The sequence below is a fragment of the Pipistrellus kuhlii genome, unplaced genomic scaffold (assembly GCF_014108245.1).
Source record: "Pipistrellus kuhlii isolate mPipKuh1 unplaced genomic scaffold, mPipKuh1.p scaffold_m20_p_8, whole genome shotgun sequence".
Lineage (NCBI taxonomy): Eukaryota > Metazoa > Chordata > Mammalia > Chiroptera > Vespertilionidae > Pipistrellus > Pipistrellus kuhlii.
The window spans coordinates 21,474,957-21,495,704 of NW_023425584.1; the positions used below are offsets into that span (position 1 = coordinate 21,474,957).

Here is a 20,748-nt window from a genome sequence, read left to right on the forward strand (position 1 = left end):
TGGTCAGTGCACTCCCACAACCTGCTGTGGTCCTTCCCGCTGGCCCCGATTGCCAGCCAGGCCTAGGGGTCCCAGTCATGCATGAATGCATGCACCAGGCCTCTAGTAGATATAGAAAAACAGTCTCAAAGAAGGAAGTTTCCCTCTGGTCAGTGGGGTGAGCTAGAAGTGAGGAAGGGGAAGCCAGCACAGGAAAGATTCCATTTTTTCCAGATAAAACATGTGTCTATTTTTGAGTGTTTCAAACTTTTTTATCTTCCAGAATGTTTAATAAATCACTAAATTTGCTTAAATGGTTATAATAGAACTGACAAGAATTAAAAAAAAGAAATCCTTAATAGTTTTAAGAGCATGATTTCCCCCCCAGCATGTATCTTTAAATAATCTTATAAAGATGGACAGAAATGACAGCTTGCTTTTAACTACTTTTTCTGTTTTTATCTAAAAACATAAAATTCATGCACACTTTGTACAATTACTTCGCATACATGTTACTAATAATATATCTACTTAATAGCTAATTCTACAATAGTTTCCCCCCAATAGACCCTGTATGCAAAATAGTTTCAATTTTACTATTATGTTTCTCAATGGCCACATCCTAAAGTACAATTCACTGACCAGTATATAAAAGTACACTGTACAGAATTGATAAGGCAAGAAAAATTTCCTTTTACATACTCAGAGATTCACACTACAGGATATATCAGACTAGAGCAGATTAGATGACAAACAGAACAGCCAGGGAGGGTGATTCTGCAATATGTCTGTTAAGTAAAATCCCAGGTCAAAGGGCTTGAGACTTGGGGAAATATTTATGCTTTTCTGTAGCATACTACATAAGTATGTAAAAATACTTATGTTCTTTTTTGGGAGGCTGATAAGAGGATTCTAGTCAGGAAAGAGACCCCCTTCAACCATCAGCAGTTGAGTGACTTGTGACTGGACTCACTTCAAGGCTAGATGTAATATATACATTTTCAATTGCCAAGGGTTAGAAAAATGTCTTAGTCTTCTATCTAGTTGATTAATGTGGCACATAAAAGTGAAAACTCAGATATGAAGTATTCCTTCTCTTTTTCCCCCAACATTGCTAAACACATTTAAGCAGTTCCACAAGATTTAATAGTCCATGTAGAAGATTCCATTGTAGGTAAGAATAACTCCATTCAGACAATTGGATGATGATTAGATGGTCTGCTAATAGTGGATTACATTTCACAAAGTATTTTCAGAAACATTAACTTACATAATGCTTATTGCAATCCTGTGAACATTAAATGGGCACTAATACTGTAATACTCATTTATAGGAGTAAACTGAGCATTCAAAACACAAATTAACCCAAGCTCAAATAGGTAGCTGGAATTGGAACGTGAACACAGTATGAAGCAATGATTAAAGGACTTACTTTTAAGTCAGATATAAGGGGACTTCAAATATTGGTTTTAAGACTATAAACTGTGCCTCAGTTTCCCCTTGCACGAAAAGGGAAAAATCTTAGAATACCTCAGAGAGCTGTTGAAAGGAATAAATAAGAATGTTTGAAAACACACAGCACAGTGGATCACATAAAGAACAATTAAATGGGAGACAATGTTATTTTGACTATATGGCTGGGGAATGGCCCAGTTGCGGGAGATGAGGTACCTGTATCAGATCTGTGGGACCTCAGTTCTGCTAGCCATGCCTCTTTCAGACTGGGAATATGCACATTAAAAGTACTACACAGCCATGGCTGGTGTAGCTCAGTTGGTTAGAGCATCATCCCATGAAACGAAGGATTGCAGGTTAGATCCTGTTCAGTACACACACACAGGTTGTGGGTTTGATCTCTGGGTGGGACAGAAAGTAACCAATTGAGGTTTCTCACATCTATGTTTCTTTCTCCCTTACCCTTCCTCTCTCTCCAAAATCATGAGAGAAAAAAAAATCTTGCCCGGTTCACGTGGCTCAGTGGTTGAGACTCACCCTAGGTACTAGGAGGTCACAGTTCAGGGCACATGCCCAGATTGTGGGCTTGATCCCCAGTGGGGGATGTGCAAGAGGCAGCTGATCAATGATTCTCTCTCATCATTGATGTTTCTCTCTCTCTCCTTTCTTCCCTGAAATCAATAATTTTTTTAAAAAATTAGTGGGTGATATTAAAAAAAAATACTACACAAAAATGGTACCATGCTTAAGGATTTAAATTAGAAAAAAAACACACACAACTCATGGGGAATATATTGGGAAATAATAATAGTCTTCACAATTCCTTTTCCAAGTTTACAATAATTTCTTAGCACCATTAAAAATGACTAGTGAATGAAATAAAAATTAACCAAATAAAAGGCAGAGGTAGATTGTTTTATATTTCCACTGCTTGGTTCTTCAAGTCATTTATTTACTCAAGGCTTATTCAAGGGCTTCTGTGTACGGAATATTTTACCCTGTTTGATCTATGTTTTAATTTACTTGTGGTATGCACACATACAAAATCATGTTTCTGGGCAAAAATGGTCAATGACAGCTAGAACTAAAATGTTGAACAGAATCAAAATTCTCTGCACTTACTATTTTAAGTGTGCAAATTTTCTGTGGATTTTGATTCTAATAGCCACAAAGAAAAACAAATGAAAACAGCTACTGTACCATTTCTCCCACCTTATGTCCATGAAGCATAAAACCACCATCAGTGAAGATAATCAAATCTCAAAATGAATAAGAAGGCAATCCTGATTGTAAAAAAGAAAAATCAAAATATGCTGTGTATTGTTCCTATAGACAATGTTCAATATTTTCGAAACATGTCTGAATATGCCAGTTAGGTGTGTGTCCCCCCCGCCCCAAGATACGGTCAATTTCCGAGAAATTGAGAGGTGCCTATAACTCACAAATAGCTTTCCAAAATATTAATACTCAGCACAGAAGCTTGCCATAAAAATAGGGCCCTTAATAAATAAATTCTCCATTCTAAGTAGATTTTAATTGTTCACTTCCATCTTTTAAATTTTTCTTGAGCTTTATTTGATTTATCAATAGTCACTTGAAAAAGTAAAACTAAGAGTGGAAGAAATTTCTTTGACATCCTTGGGGCCTCAGGCAACCACACAGCACCATTCTATTGAGAAAACTCTAAATATTTTTCACATGAATGGCTAAAGTGCAGAAATGTATAATTTATTAGGATTTAAATAAATCACAAGGAGAGAAGTGCTTGTCATTCGCAAAAAAATTTTCAAAAAATATGAAATTATGATTCTAAGAAATTAAGTTGTATGTGTAAAATTTCCCCCCATCTTTAATATTTTGAAGGAAAAACATATTGATAATGCTTTAAGAATGGCACACTGTTTTTTAGCATTTGATGACAGCTAAATATTTTTCAATGACACATTCCAAATTTTAGGGGTAAACACCTTTCTAAAGCATGTACTATAACCAGAATGTTATAATCATTTTGTTCAGTAATTTTCCTGACCAACTTATCATATTGGAAATATTCCCAGTGGCTACTAAATTTGTTAAGAGTAAGAATCTTTCCCTGTTGTACCTATTAGAATATGCCTAGTTTTCTCATGGATTGTCAAAGAACAAAAAAACAAACAAAAAACACCCTTTCTCCCAAGGGTGCTTATATCTTTTTTTTTTTTTTGAGATGACAATTACTACCATACCATTAGTAATCAATAAACATTTTATAGTTACCAAAATAGCTAACATTAGAAATCCACAAGGATTTAGAATGGCGTTACTAAGAAACCTGAACATGTAAAAATCAGATAATTCTATAAACAACAGAACATGAACACCAGTTTTATTCATTGAGAATATATTATATTTTGAAAAAAATCTATGGCATAAACATAACTATAAATGAACACTGCTATTCTCAGCACTTTCTGCCTAGAAAATTCAGTATACTATATGAAAACATCATTAAATAAAAGCATGTAACTTATTTATGTGCAACATGATTTTTTTAATGCCAAGGTTAAAAGGAAGAAGGCACCAGCAATATTAAAAAACACAAAGAAACAAGGTAGAAATATTGCAAGATTATCATAATCCAGTTTGCCAGAGAAAATATTTAAGATAAAATTGAAAATAAAATAAACATAGGTTATGATATAGCCAAATCATTGTGAAATGTATCAAATTGGCTGGCTGTACATTACCGAGGTCACAGAAAATTACTTTAAAATGTTTCCCCACAAATTAGCATATATAAACACGGTTCGCTATGGTTTCCAATATGCTATCCAAAAACAGTGCTGCTCCCTACGGAAGCCTGGTACCAATCCAAGGCAGATGAAATAGATGGAGCCAGCATGGCAGTGTTTGACAGACACTAATAAAAAAGACCAGTGACATCCTATGGACTTGTAATATTCCATTTTATTAAAAGCAGCAGAGCACAAAGGTTAAAAGCTGAGCACTAGAGTTAGATCTGTGTTCAAATCCTAGTCCCACCACTCGAGGCTGTGTGATCTCTGGGAACCACTTAATCTCCCCAAAACTCAGTTCCAAGACAGTTGCACTCCATCAAAGTGCTGTGCAAAAACAGGATGCAGGCAAACTACAGAGCCATTCCTGGAACACTCTGCATTCAATACATGACAATTACTTTTTTTAAAGTTAACAGTTTAAAATTATCAATTTAGTTGAAAAAAATATATATATATTTTAATGAGTAGCTTAAAATAAACAGTTTAGTGGAAAATATTTACTTGGTACCATGGTATTACAGGGAAGTCAGGTTTTATTGCTTAAAGAAATCTCAAAGGAATGAACATGGACAGAGGATAGACATTCTAAAATATACAAATAACTTACATTTCATCAGGGCTGATTTCAATACTTTGCAGACTTAATGGTTTTCCTCCTGTGGCTTTCTGAAAATATGTCAACATTCTTATCAACATGTTCCTAATCTTTTTCTTTAGATTTTAGAAACTGGAAAAGCTCAGACATGTAAAGATACAAGTAACACACTTGCCTGAGATTAAGAAAAATGGCAATGATTAGGTAATTATTTTTTATTACCTATTTCTTATAAAATTTTTATTTCCTATTTCTTATAAATTTTCTTATAGAAAAATGTGTTTGAAAAAGGTAAAATTCAATGGCACAAGGCTGAAATGTGTACAATTTTCTCAGAGATAGATATCAAACTTGGATTAGTTTTGATGGCTGATAGCTAAGGTGACTCTAAATGCAAAACTCAAAGCCAATGACTTGAATTTCATAAAAAGTAACACCACTATACTACTATTCTACTTCTTCCCCACAACAAATGACAAAAATATAAAACTGTAGGCAAGTTTAAAGTCACTCACAATTGTCTATTTTAAAATTAAAAATATCTTCACACTCAAGAACATCAAGATATATATTTTTTCACCTTTAATTTTAGACTCAACTACTTTTCCAAGCAAAATATAAAACATTAAATTACATCATTTTACACTCAAAATAGTACTGACAATGTTACAGCAAGAGAGTGATTTAAAAATCCAATTCAGCCCAGCCAGTGTGGTTCAGTGGTTGAGCATCAACCTATGAACCAGGAAGTCTCGATTCCATTCCCTGTCAGGGCACATGCCTAGGTTTCGGGATCAATCCCCAGTAGGGGGCATGCAGGAGACAGGAGACAGCTGATCAAGTTATGTTCTCATCACTGCTGCTTCTTTCTTCCTCCCTCTCTCTCCCCCCCCCCTCTCTCTCTCCCTCTCTCTCCTTCCTCTCGGAAATAAATTTTAAGAATATTTTTTAGAACTCCAATTCACCTTGTATCTCAATAGGATAGTGTTTTCCAAATTGCAATTTTGAAAGTCAAGTTGTGGATCCTGACAAAAATTAATAATTAAATATCACATGCATACTGAGTAATAAGGGTGTTGTTTGATAAACTTTTGTTTGTAGGAGGTGTGTATATACTGTATCATAAAGCAAAATATTTTTACTGTGAGTTGCTGTGGGAGAAAAAAGATTCAGTCACTACTCTAAGACCGACTAAATTTTGTCTCCTAGAGCCCCCTACAGGCTCAATATGTTAAAAACTTGAATCCTACAGTAAATCTTTTGTTCGAGGGGTAGTTCAGAATCTATAATTCAGTAGTTTATACAGGAACAGGTGTTTACACAGATAAATAGGAAGTGTTTGGTCTAAGAACTCACCCTTGAGGCCAAATCATCCTCCAGAAACAGGAATAATTGGGCAAGGTCTATATTAGCCCTTATTCTCTCATTTAATTTAAAACTGGGAGAAATATAACAATATTTTACACTAAGAGCTGTCTGGGGGAAATAAGAAAAGATGGAATAACAAGAACTTTAGGAAACTGCTAACAAGACATTCCCTTTTATAAGGTTTTTACAAAGCAATACTGAGAATAGAAAAAGGCCTAGGCAACTAAAAAGACTTTTTTTCCACACCTGGACTCCCTGACAAATAATTAAGAATAATTTTGAGCAATCAAATACTAAACCAGTACCTCTATATAAAAAATAACTATTACTTTAAATTACAAATGGACCACTATATCAAAATTAAAGAACTCTATGAAGTGGTTAGAAAACTGAAGGGATGTAGGAAATAGAGGCTTATTTTCACGGAAAACAAGCTAACAAGCTCTTGCTCCTCTTTCACAGAAAGATAATAAATAAAAAGAAAAGGTACCAGCCACGTTTATCATGCTTAATGACCACCTCCACATACAAAAAAGGAGAGAAAAATGTTTGCAGGAGCCCAAGAATAGACTCAAACTGCAATTATCTTGCAAACAGACATTAAACACTATTCTAACCTTAATTTCACCTACGTATATCAAGTTACCCATCTCAGAATGCTGGGATGGTTTAGTTAACCTAAGATTGATCAAAGAACCAGTTAAGAGACCAAATGGTAGATGACCCTATAGAAAGATCACTTGGCAATAAAATCAATTTAGCATAAATGAAGGTGATTCACAGCACATGCAATAGCAGTTAATAGCCTTGTATTTTGAGTCAATGCTCCCTGGCTCCTCAAATAGGTCTGACACTAAAATGACACAAGATATGCAGGTCTGTCCTTGTTTAAAGCAAGCCTATCATCTCAAACATTTCAAGTGTTGACATAAATGTTCATACCTTCTGTTTATGGTAACAAAATTACTATTAGATACAGACTAGATACTACACTGGGACTCGTGATTCAAAATTTATCCTTGCTTTAGGATAATTTACATCTAAGACACTAAAAGAAATAATATAAAACCAGTTAATTTTTAATGAGAGGTCCATGTTAGTAAAATATTTGACTTAATATTAAACAGATGTAACTATTTTCAGAATTATGCTTATTCCCACTAAAATTCCCAGAACTAATGTTTATTATAAACATGTAGGGTGTCACCCAAAAATGTATCTCACTTTAAATAACTATTAAGGCAGTGTTAATCAAAATACATTTCATTTTCAAAATTGCGCTATCAGCTGTTAAAGTGTATATACATTTTTGGGGGGCACCCGGTATAAATGAGGATAAATTCTCATCTATTCAAAACAAATGATCATAAAGCTTATTTGCCATTTACCAAATTCATAAAATACAGATTAAATTTATTAAAAAGACTGAAAATGAAATTTACTCCCATTCTTTAGTAATTTCCTGTATAGATTGAAAGAATGACTCTTCTTAGACAATGAATAATCATTTCAAAGGGAATTTTGTTAAGAAATTTTTCAAATGAAAAACATGAGCCCAAATCACATACTTTCCTTTCTCATCACCTCCCACCGAGTCCTTAGAATGTAAGATCACTTCTTGTTATTCTTTACTATTAGAGATCACAATTAAAAGTCATCTCTTCAAGGTGTTTTTCCCCATATTTCTATTCCACTAAAGAAAAATGTCCTTTCAGGCGGCTGGCATGGCTCAGTGGTTGAGCACTGATCTAGGAACCAGGAGATCATGGTTCAATTCCCAGTCAGGGCACATGCTTCTTGGGTTGCGGGCTCAATCCCCAGTGTGCAGTGTGCAGACAGCAGCCAATCAATGATTCTCTCTCATCATTGATGTTTTTATCTCTCTCTCCCTCTTCCTCTCTCCCTGGAATAAATAAAAATATATTTTAGCAAAAAGGGGGGGAAATGATCCTTCCTATTGTTGGCAGGCACACTGAATATCAAGGTAACATTAAAATAATTGCTTTTATAAAATTGTTTGTGCTTTTTATCAGGGATACCAAGACCCATCATGAACAAAGAAATATGGCTATCAAAGCTAACTAATAATACTTTAATCCCCTTCTTTTTAATTTCCAAGACACCCTGTTGAGGGAGTTATTCTACTGAATATTTTACAGCCAGTGGTTTCAATACCCAATTTCATCGAGTAGCATTCTCTCATGTACATGAACCCAACATAAGACACACATACATACCCACTACTCACTCATGGTCACACACAAGCAAGCATACACACACATTTTCTTTCTTTCTTTCCAGAACAAGCCAGAATTACAGCTCTTTTGGTGATTGTTATAATTTTTGGAATGGTTCATAAATTTTCCAAATTCTTTTAAATTCATAATACTTTTATCTTTTTTCTTTTTTCTTTTTTTTCCGATTGTGAACCATTCCATATTGCATCTTTATTGCAAAAGTCAACATGCTTCTTAGAAATTCAGATTGTAATTGATAAAACAAACATTACATATATGAATTTAAATGTATAAACAGTTAGAAATTCAACAATATCTCCTATTATACTATTACACAAGTTCACAATTTTGTAAAAACTATAATACAGGCGTACTATACATAGGAAGAACCACTATTCCTTTTCACATGATTTTTTTCTTCTTTTCGAAATAATGATCCATCAATAGGACCTTTGTTTCATCATAACAAGACCGTTTTTCAATTTATCATCAATGCTTTCCCACATGAAGAAATGCAAAGAAATTCTGCGTTCCCTGGGTTTACCTTTTTAAACTTGGGCAGCAATCCACTAGTGAACCAGGCTGACCTAGGCAGATTGGTCATTAGCTACTTAGAAACTTAGAAAGTTGTCACACTCATTAAAAAGAATACAGCTTGCCTCAGATGGTATATGTTATATCTGTAACTGAAGATACCAAGAAAACAAGTTATGGTACTTCCTTTTAAAATAAATTCTAATAGTTGGGGATAAAAAAAAAATCCTAAAGGAAAAAATACATATTCAACTATTTTATGTTACCATTAACTTAAATGTTCTAATATTATATTTAACTCATTATTTTGAATTCATTTTTGAGAATCAAAAATGTTTTAGAATTCTTAGAACATTTAAAAAGTATTTTAGTCTTATATAAGGTGCATTGAAAAATCAGTTTTATACAAAGGATCTTACTGGAAAGAGTCTGTCTATTCTTCACTTTAACACTCTTCTCTTTCACCCCCCTCTCTCCCAACAACTAAAAAGGCAAACAAATCTCCCTGTACAGAGTGTAATAAGATGTCAATTTTGAGGTTAAAAAAAAAAAAAACCATATGAAAAGGAATCTCATTCTGTTGAACTGTCAGTCTACTGAAAATTTTCTTACAGCTCCATTAATTTACTGTAATTTTCAGTTTCCAAATACAAAAATACAACAATTCTTATTGAAATCTATACGCTGGTAGTTTTAGTTCACAAAAAAACAAAAACAAATTATTTACAAAATTATACAGTTTAAGAAAAAACTTTGTACAAAAAATATATAAATCCTTTGTTCCCTCTATCACGCTTAAACTGTCAGGACTCAAAATATTCACCACAATGAATCTTTCAAAATATATACCGACTGAGCCACAGACATCAAGAAAATTTCATTAGAGATGATGGAGGGAGGAGCAAGATTGCTTATTCTAGGTACCCCACTGTAACATTTTCATCTTTGTATAAGCTTATTTTAGTTTCAGTGTTATCAGAAATATAACAACCACCTAGGAAGAGGAAGTCCTTATTATTGCAAAGGGGAAGTTACAATGAACATAAAAATGATCCTGGTTTGACACATCATTCCAGGAAAATAAGTAGAAAAGATAATCAGAACGTGGGATTTAACTTCTCGTAGCTATGTAAATCTAGAGTCCTGATGGTTTTAAGTTTCTTAGTGAATAGTTTCTATTTTAAGAAACAGTCTTTACTTCAAGAAATAAAATCCTTGATATAGTGATCACCAAGAACTTTTTGAAGCCAACAGGAAGTTTTAAATTTTCATACCACACGTATATAAAAACATAGATGTGTATACTCTTGAAAAAGTGACATCCTATGTACATTAATCATTTTATTTCCTCAGGGGTCAATACAGTGTAGTGTGACTCCTCTGTTTTTCCATCTTACATTCAGAACACAAGGACATACATTTACATATATTTTACTTAACAGATACTCTACTCTATACAGTGTACAGTAAAAATGCACACAGTGAAAGAAACTGTCTACTGAAGGATGCATATGTTCATGGATAGCAACAGCTACAAAATTATAAAAAAATAAGGTCATCTGATCAAAGTCAAGTTATGACTCCCATTTATTACTAGCATACCCATCCCCCTACCCTACCTCAACCCTACCCTACCCCAACACCTCACCATCATGGTTTAATTTTGGAAAAGAATTTCAGACACTTTTTAACCCTTTTGTGTAACTATTAACTAAATTGAAGCATTAAAAAAGAAAAAAAAGCTAGTGACTAACTTTCTCCATGAATCTTCCATTATTCTCATCTAAACATTTATCAAGGTGTTTGCTGGTTTAAACTTTTTATTAGGGGTTGACTTTTGGTGACCGAAAAGAATATCTCAATAATGGGTAAGTAGGGCCTAGTAATAAAAAGGCAGAAGAAAGTGGAATTGAAAAAGGGGCAATGGGTAAAAACCTTTTATATCCTGAGAATGTTAAAAAAGAAAAACAGAACACAAACCAACTGAACCAATACTCACTAATTTCAAAGTAAAGAATCAGCAGCAACAGAAGTGCAGGAAAGTTGATATAATGACAATAAAATTACCATAGAGCTAGCTTCCATTACCTTATAGCATTTAAGAACACAGAGTTTGTATGGTTTACACTAAAGTAGTACTTACTTCTACAGATAAGCCTCCTCCCACCCCAAATTTAGATTTAATACAAATTGGGCTCCTCCTCAGTAAAAAAAAAAAAAAAAGAAAAGAAAATAAATTTACTTTTCTTCCAAGACAACTCTTGAAAGCAGAAGGGTATTTCAATTACAAATGTCTCCTACTGTCTGACGACCCATCCATAATAGCTAAGAGTTAAGAGATTCCAGGCAATTTTGACATTTAAAGAAATTTTATCAGATTATAATCCAAAATAAAATTTCTGAACACCCTGTCATTTACATCATAATCCAACACCAGTAGCAACAAAGACAGGCGGTGTGGAAAAATAAGGCTCTAGAGATTATCCATGTCATCCTGTGGATCTTCACAACTGTGTAAAAGTACTAGGCCTTTGGTGCTATAATATTATGAACAGTTATGAGATGTGTTTAAATAGCAAACTTGCTGTCCTTAAATCTATTGTGTTGAAAGAAAAATAAAAAAAATTTTTTGGCTCATTGACGTCTTTAAATAACTTTAAAAGTTGTTCTTCTAAACAAATATTCCTAAAAAATTATACAGCTCGCTTCAGATTTCATCTTCGCCATGAACGAGACTCATATTCATCTTCATCTTCATCATCATCATCAGGCAAAAACAAATCTGAGGTTTCTGTTTCCTAAAGAAAGAGAGGGTAGAATCTGCTTAGTGGCACAAGAAGTCAAATAAAATACTTTTTTAAGGCAAAGGACAAATAGACTAAATATAAAAGCTGGATTTAAAAGTATCTTTCAGAGAAAAAAAAACAAACAAAAAACCACAAACAAAACACACATATACAAAAAAAAATTTTTTTTTTTACATGTACTGGGGGTAGTAAAAGTAGGTTTACTGTTGTTCATAAGGAAAATAATTAATAAATTAAAATACAGGTTTTAATTAATATATTAAAATTAATAAAAGTAGGTTAAAGTAAATTTGCTTTTGCTCAACCTATGCATATAATATTCTTTCTGCTAACTTTTCTTAGTCTTAATAGGAAAAGATTTCTATCTAAAGTCATCAAAAAATAAAGTAAATAAATAATATATGAACATTTAGTAGGGAAAATAAAAATACCTAAGAAATGTTATTAATAAAATTAATTTTATTTTATTCAATTAAGTTAAAAATTACACAGTAAATGACCATTCAAACTCCTAAACCTTTCCTTTAATATTAGCTTATTAATGAGGGGAGAATATATAACTTCCCCATGACAATGACATTCAAGATTTTATATAAAAATCTAAAAGTTATCTGCAAATATTCCCCCAAAATATCAAGGTTTTTCTTTAACACAGGGACATGTTTCTACTTTTGTTATTTAAAATTACCCATATGGTTAGAAGCCTCTTGACCAACCATTAATGCTAGATATCTTCTAAATCAAAACTGTGATGGAGCAGGAATAACTTGCAATATTGGATGAGTGTTCATTTTAATAAACTAATTAGAAATATAGTAGTAAAAGAGCAGCATAAATTCTCTTATATTTTAGGAAACTGATTATTTAGTACTTGCATTACTTTAAGTCTTTGACTTTTTTAGCCTTTCCTCTTATGTTTTACTTCCTTACACTGACATTTTAACTAACTATACATAGAAGGAAAGAAACTTCCATCTATTACTTATGGAACTTGAATAAACTAAAAGCTTCAACAATCAGCTAAAACTTAATTTATTCATATAATCCATGTCCTCATTTATCAGAATAAAAATATCTAGAGCCCAAATACCAATAAAAAAAATTCTCTCTTACACCAGAAAATAATCCCCAAAGCTTTTTATATTTATGTATCTTTTGATGCTTTAATAAATTTTAAGACTAGTCTTAGATAACTGCATTCATGCAATAATTCAATATTTATTTCAATGTCAGAAAAAATATATAACTGAGAAACAATCTATTGTAATTCTTCTTTTTTCTTCTTCTTTTTAAACTCTTATTTTCAATCATTAAATTTACCTCCTCCTTGACTTCTTCTTCCTCGGTCTCTGTAGATACAGAAGGCACCTTGGCCTTGTGCCATGATATTTGTAGCCGACGGTCTTTAAATTTTGACCCTTGGTTTGCAGCCTAAAATAGATTTTAGAAAAACACAAACGTGTGTACTCACATTTACTAATGATTCCTTTTAAGTGTGTGCTACTTAAAAAGTGTAATGACTAGGAGAAAAATCTATTAAAGTGGATCTATGAACAATCTCCAATGAGAGCTAGAAAAAATCAAATCCATTTTAACTAGTAGAGAATATATTCTGGTTGTCCAGAATGGTCCATGATTAATTTTTCTGCCCTATAAATAAAATCTGTCTTGGCTGGATTATAAATTATTTAGAAAAGTCATCATAAGGACAAATAAATACTGTTTTACTATCAGGTAGTTGCTAAGAGAGTAGATCTTAAAAATTCTCATCACAAAAAATATCTATGTGAGGGGATGGATGATAACTAAACATATTTTATGTTTTTTATTATTTTTAAAATATTTTATTGATTTTTTACAGAGAGGAAGAATGAGGAATAGAGTTAGAAACATCGATGAGAGAGAATAATTGACCAGCTGCCTCTTGCACACCCCCTACTGGAGATGTGCCCGCAACCAAGGTACATGCCCTTGACCAGGATTGAACCTGGATGCTCTATCCACTGAGCCAAACCAGTTAGGCACGCTTTTATTATTATAGATTATTATTACACACTAGAGGCCTGATGCACAAAGCTTCACGCAAGAATGGACTTTTCTTCCCCTGGCTGCTGGCACCACCTTCGCTCTGGCTGGAACCGCCTTTTAGCTCCAGCCCGAAGCTGCTTTTCTGCTCTGGCCTGGAGCCACCTTTACACCTTCACACACTGCCCAAAGGCCTAGAGTGGCTGAGGTGGTGTAGAACGCCCCAGCCACTGGTGCCTGCGTATGCGGATTAACCCACCATCTTTGTTTGGTTTATTTACATACTCACTCCTGATTGGCTGGTGGGTGATGCAAAGGTACAGTCAATTAGCATGTTACTCTTTTATTAGTATAGATTCTTATATTCACATTTTTTTCTATCTAAAGATATCCAAGAACAGCACCTATATTTTAAGAGTAGGCAGTAATTAAGAGAGAAATTATTTTTATTTTTTATTAGCTATTTATATGCATTAACTTTTAACTGTTTACATGTATTAACTTTTCTATTAAAAATACTTTAAAAGATTTAAAACTGGCCTTTTAAATGTGATATGTCCATTAAAATACCTAATTTTTCTACACACACATATCTGTAAAATAATGAAATACTGGGGGAAAATGAGATATCCATCAATATGAGACTGTCTAAACCTAGTATGGTTCATTTATCCAATTAATTATGATGCAGACATTAAAAAGAATAAAGCAACTATATGCACTAGAATAATCTGTACTCGCAATCTTTTACAATTAAGTGGAAAGTACATATATCTTTGAGAAAATATGTGAAAAATAGGTAACAATAATTGCCTATGGGGAGTGAAACTGAGAGATTGGAGGTAAAAGGAAATCTCATTTCTCATTGTATATACTGTTATTTTTTTATACTTTGTATATGTGTGTTGCCTCCAAAATAAAATAATTTAAATAAAATGTTAATATATGAATGTATGTATAGATATCAGCAAATTGTGTAGCATCAATGAAAAGTTATATGCAATAACTTAAAAGTAGGAAAAGAAAATATGACAGAGTCTGTATGTGGTTCTCAAAAATCTAAAATATTTACTATCTGGTCCCTCCAGAAAAAGTCTGCTGACTCCTGATATATACTATTAAAACGTTTATATATTATTCTACATGTTTTATGTTGTTATATGTACCTTGCATTGTATATTAAATATTTTATATATTTTAAATTTGTGTGTACTTCAATTTACACAGATTTTTATATAGGTGCCTGGGACCTAAAAGCTCAAGATTAACACATATACTCAAATTTGGTTTTAAAATACATCATAAAAATGCTGACGCTTCACCTAAAAATGAACGTGATGTTAAAAGGTCTGATTTAAAAAGTAATATATGTTCATTTGGAAAGCTGGGAAAATAGAGAAGCACGTAGAAAGAAAAAAATAAAAAACTTGAATTTTGCCACCCAGAACTAACAACTTAATGCATTTTCATTTTTTTTTTTGTTATGTTTAATATTGTCGCCAACTATTTTTAACCTTAAAGTCAATCCAGAGAATTTTCTCATGGCACTTTCTTTAAAAACATGTTTTTAATAGCACAGTACTTGTGAGCGTTTAGATTGTTTCCATTTTTTCACTAAAAATAAAGCATGCTTCACTGAGCAAATGTGCAGGTATCATTTGCATACAACCCTAACGATACCCTGGTGATAAGTTCTTAGAAATGGATTAATGGATACAAAAACAAACGGAAGAACTCCAGAATTAGGTCCTCATTCTTCAGAATACCTTTACCAAAACCCATCCATACAGATATGAATCTTCCATGATCATTTCACAATTATTAAGGGCAGTAAAAAATATATTGAAAATATAAATTTTTATGTTAGCCTTTGTGGGATATAAAAGATCTTGAATAAGAGTTACCCTTTAAGCCTGCTAAACCAATATGCACTAATATCTAGGCATATGTATTATTTTCAAAGAAAACAAACTATATACATGCTTCTAGTACTCAAGACTACCTGGTAAGCATTTTACAAAAAACAACAACAACAACAAAAAACAACAAACAACAAAATGCCATCAAAACCAAGGAAGTGTCTCCTTGAAGTTTTCTCATCTGCCTCAGCTTTGTTTGCTCTCTCCACAAATGCTTGATAGTTTCCCTTTGTCAGACTTATTAAATGCATTTGTCTAAAAACTGATTATCATTAGATGATCTAGAATGATTCAACTTATGAGAAGGAAAGAGATCTACTTAAACATCTAGCCCTAGCTGGTTTGGCTCAGTGGATAAGAGCATCAGCCTGCAGACTGAAGGGTTCCAGGTTCAATTCCAGTCAAGGGCACATGTCACAGTTGCAGGTTCGATCCCCAGTAGGGGGCGTGCAGGAGGCAGGCGATCAATGATTCTCTCTCATCATTGTTATCTCTATATCTCTCTCCCTCTCCCTTTTTCTCTGAAATAAATTAAACACACAAAACAACTTAAACATCTACATATTACCTCCAGTGACCCTCAGGACAGAGAATACAGCTTCCTACAATTACCTACTTTTTATAACTGAACTTTCTACAGAGACAAATTTATAAAAATTCTGCTTTATATCACCCAGTATCACCTCACCAGAGCTGGCATTAGGTCTAAATGCCCAACTTACTTGGCAAGGAGGTTTTAATTTTATATACTCAACATTAAAAAACAAAGATTAACATTTACCCAGGTTCCACAGAATATCTTGCCCATGTATAGTGTTCAAATATTATCTTCTTTATTTCTCAAAGAAATGCTAGTCTCCCACTTTAAAAACAAAGAAAATAAGGGGCAGACTAGCTCAAGAATAAATAGGCCAGAGCCCAAAGGTTCTAAAATCTGGACACTGTATAATAACCCAAAATTTTCTAATAGTGAGGATAAAACAGGATTATGGCCCCAAACTAATAAGAAACTTTGGAATGAAGTCTTGCTTGTTAAGATTTCCCTCAACATCTTTAGCACTTAATAAGGCTAAAAATGTTTTCTCTTAAAGAAGTTGCCTAAATAATAGGGATCCTGATGCTAACAATTAGGCATTTCTACCTTGATTTTATTATTTATTAACTGTTTATTCTTGGTTAACTTACTGTTTTAAGTTTTAGTTTTCCCATCTGTACATATGTGACTTCACATGAACTTTAGTTATTTAAATGAGATCATATGTGAAATGCTTTAGCACAAATAACAATATTTACCAAATGAATTAATGAGTTGTTGGAAGGAGAATATACTTCTTGTAATATAGAAACCCACACCTAAAACCTTTATGTTCATGTTGAACAATGTCAACCCAATAAATTTAATAAAAAGAGAGAATATATTGTTTATGTGCAAAATAATAGTCATTTATCTGTATCAAACTTCTATTTGCATGTTTTGTTGAAAAATAAATGGGTGCATGTGTATACAAAACATAACTAAATATGTCTCTTATCCTAATAAATTCTTCCTTTGAATTTTAATTCCATCCCAGATTATTCACTTATTAACTATCAATACCTAGTAAACCATGCAATAACTGCAAAATAAAAATCAAAGATAGCTTTGGAACAACTTATCACTACAAATGCATTTATGAGGAGTATTATGGAATTACAGAACATGAGTTTCTTCTTGACCTTCAAATATATTAATAAAATTTTGCTAATACCCATGTTTTTACAACTTCTTTTCTAATGTATAAAACATTTGGCATTTATACAGAATGCAGCCGGGAAATGCTGAATACAGTGTTTTTAGAGTTAGTTTTTGCTACTTTAAAAACTTACTGAGAAATGCTGAAGTAAATCATCTTTTTCCTCTTCAATGAGTCCCCCAACTGACAGTGCTTTGGGCCGGTGGTCCACCACCATGTGATTTAGTGAGCCCCTTCCTCTTCCTCCACGACCTCGGCCTCTTCCTCGACCTTGGGAGGACATGGTCTTTCCACGACCCACTGGTAAGATACCTAATCGTGCAGCCTGAATAACCACCACCAAAGGCAAAGTAAAATACACACTGTTAGATTAAACCTTAGAAAACAGAAAAAGAGAAAACTATTTTTTTGAAATGTTAAATTTTAGTGAGTCAGTAATATCTCTTAGGTCTCACCTCAACCTGTAACTGACTGAGTTTTTTCCGTAATTCTGTTGTGTCTTCTCCTGAAGACAGCCTCTTGTGAAGGTCCAATTCAGTATCTAATAGTTCTTTTTGGGCCTTTGGAAAAATTAAGAGTATTAGTGTATTTTTTAGATTACTTCCAAGATCTTATTCAGAGTATTAAACTTACAGAATGACACACATCTCTTTTGGAAAAATGACAGTGAGAGGGTGTTTTAGAAGTAATGCACATGGGTGTTTTAGAGGAAGTAATTTTATTGATACAGTACTGACAATAGGTGCAGAGCATAGTGATATCAGTAAAAACAATAAAGATTATTACTGCTTAAGATGGCCTAAAACTCAGATTTTGGAAAGTCAACTGAGATGAGAATAATTTTCACCTAATAAAATACAATGGGCAAATTATATAGTAAAACTTCATTCATAGTATGCTGGAAGCCAGTTCCAGCATGTCTTAACTGCAAGTGTTTCATCAAAAGGTTGATGGAACCTCAACCAGTTTGGCTCAGTGGACAGAGCATCGGCCTGCGGACTGAAAGGTCCCAGGTTTGATTCCTGTCAAGGGCATGTACCGTGAGTGCGAGCACATCCCCAGTAGGGGGTGTGCAGGAGACAGCTAATCGATGTTTCTCTCTCATCGATGTTTCTAACCCTTCATCCCTCTCTCTTCCTCTATTAAAAAAAAAAAAAAAGGTTGATGGAACTTGGGGACTCAACATATGTTGAGTCACGTATGTTATCACCTGTTGGGAATGGCTAAAAGCATTTCCCCAAACCTGAAAAGGATGATTGTTTGCTACCTGACAGCTCAGGGCTTCTTAATCTACATGTTATTGCCTCCTGTTGGCCAAACACCTAAACAGCCAAGGCAATTCCCCATTCTGACAATGGACTCTGTAGAGTCAATTCAAAACCATATCCTTTGAAGTGCATATCTACCTTGCCTTAGGACACTTTATGTTAATAAAAAGCAAGGGGTCCTAAGATAAGGAGTCCTGAGATAAGGAGAACTTGGTTTCTTCAGCCAGGCTCCTCTGACCCCAATGCCTTTCAAAATTATCTTTCCTCTTTGGACTCATTTAATCTATGTACGGCCCATCTCCAGATTGCTGAATTCTTCTAGATGCCAGATCAAGACCACTGGCATTAAATGACGCCCAACGTCCGGCATTAATAGTACAAACACAACAGTTACACAACTGCTTTCAGATATGAACCCTATAACTATTGCCACCCTTTTTTGGGGGAGAAGGAGGGAGTATGAGACAAATAATCAATCTTCAGGGTAAGCGACTGTGAGAAATTATTTTTCTCCTATATATATTCTCTTTAATTTTCAAAATGTGCCTGTGTTCTTTCTATAACTGGGAAATTTTCAATAAAAACATTTTTATATTTTTTTAAAAAGGAATCTTAGTAAAACACTTTACATTCGTACTAGAGGCCTGGTGCACGAAATTCGTGCATGGGGGCGAGACCTGCACCATTTCCAATCTGGGACCCCTAGAAGGATGCCTGACTGCAGGCAGTTGGATATCCCTCTCAAAATCTAGGACTGCTGGCTCCCAACCACTCGCTTGTCTGCCTGCCAGATTGTTCCTAACTGCTTCTGCCTGCCAGCCTGATCACCCCTAACCACTCCCCTGCCAGCCTGATTGATGCCTACCTGCTCCCCTGCCAGCCCGATTGCCCCAACTGCCCTCCCCTGCTGGACTGGTTGCACCTAACTGTCATCCCCTGCAGGTCTGGTCACCCCCAACTGTACTCCCCTTCTGGCCTGATCATCCCTAACTGCCATCCCTTGCCAGCCTGGTCACCCCCAACTGCCTTCCCTGCTGGCCATCTGTGGTGGCCATCTTGTGTTCACATGGGATGGCCATTTGGAGTGTTGGAGTGACAGTCAATTTGCATATTACCCTTTTATTAGCTAGCATAATACAAAACCATAGTTTCAAATGTAACATAATATTGAATTTAAAAACTTGTGTTATATATATATATATATATATATATATATATATATATATATATATCTGACAAATTTATTCCCTATCTAATTTATTCATTCATCTACTAATGGGCACTTAGGCTGTTTCCAAATCTTGTCTATTGTAAATAATGCTGCAATCAACACAGGGATGCATATATTCTTTCAAATTAGTGTTTTGCTTTCTTTGGATATATTCCTAGAGTAGAAATGCTGGGTCATATGGCATTTCCAGTTTTAATATTTTGAGGTAACTCCATACTTTCTTTTGACTGGATCATATAAGCAATTTACATTTAATTGTTGATAGGTATGTATTTTATTGCCATTTTATTCTTTTAACTATGTTCCTCTTTTTCTTTCTTCCTTTCTTCTTAAAAAAAACAAACAAAATAAAACAAAACAAGAAATTAACAAAATTAGACTTCAATGGATCTAGTGCTTCTTCCAATTATTCTTTCCTATAGAATGCCACATTTTTGCCCATACTAAAGCAAATGATTATTAAGAGAAATGGTTTCATTACAACTATTATAAATTATTAAAAAATTGCTGAAATAGGAAGTAACCTCTTTGTTCGCCACCACTTTAGTAGTTTCATGTTCAGCAGAGAGAACCAAACATTTCAATTAAAAAAAATACACCTTTATTTATCTCTTTCAAAGACAGTATATATAGCATCTATAGAAATATTTTTAAACTTGTTACTACAATTGTCTCCCTTTTAAATTATTAGCCACCTAAAGGTTGAACTGTACTTTCAAAGTACTAAACATGTAACAGATATTCAATAACCCTATGTTGAATAAAAAATGCAAATAGCCCAGTTAATGTGGCTCAGTGGTTGAGCACTGACATATGAACC

The 20,748-nt window shown here is 33.7% G+C and overlaps 1 protein-coding gene across 7 annotated transcripts in view; it reads right to left on the bottom strand.

Annotated features, from left to right (window-relative positions):
* Nucleotides 1-8,496: 8,496 nt before the first annotated feature.
* The window catches only part of RBM27 (RNA binding motif protein 27), a 61,026-nt gene continuing 48,774 nt past the window's right edge, over nucleotides 8,497-20,748 (bottom strand). For 6 of the 7 annotated variants that reach the window (XM_036425326.2, XM_036425322.2, XM_036425325.2 and 3 more), the window contains 4 exons: nucleotides 17,885-17,989; nucleotides 17,563-17,754; nucleotides 13,073-13,183; nucleotides 8,497-11,743 (listed from right to left, as the gene is read on the bottom strand). In XM_036425326.2, coding sequence (XP_036281219.1) covers nucleotides 11,660-11,743; nucleotides 13,073-13,183; nucleotides 17,563-17,754; nucleotides 17,885-17,989 — 492 coding nt within the window. In that variant the 3' untranslated portion in view covers nucleotides 8,497-11,659. The remainder of the gene's footprint in view (nucleotides 11,744-13,072; nucleotides 13,184-17,562; nucleotides 17,755-17,884; nucleotides 17,990-20,748) is intronic. The other variant, XM_036425323.2, reaches the window with a different exon arrangement.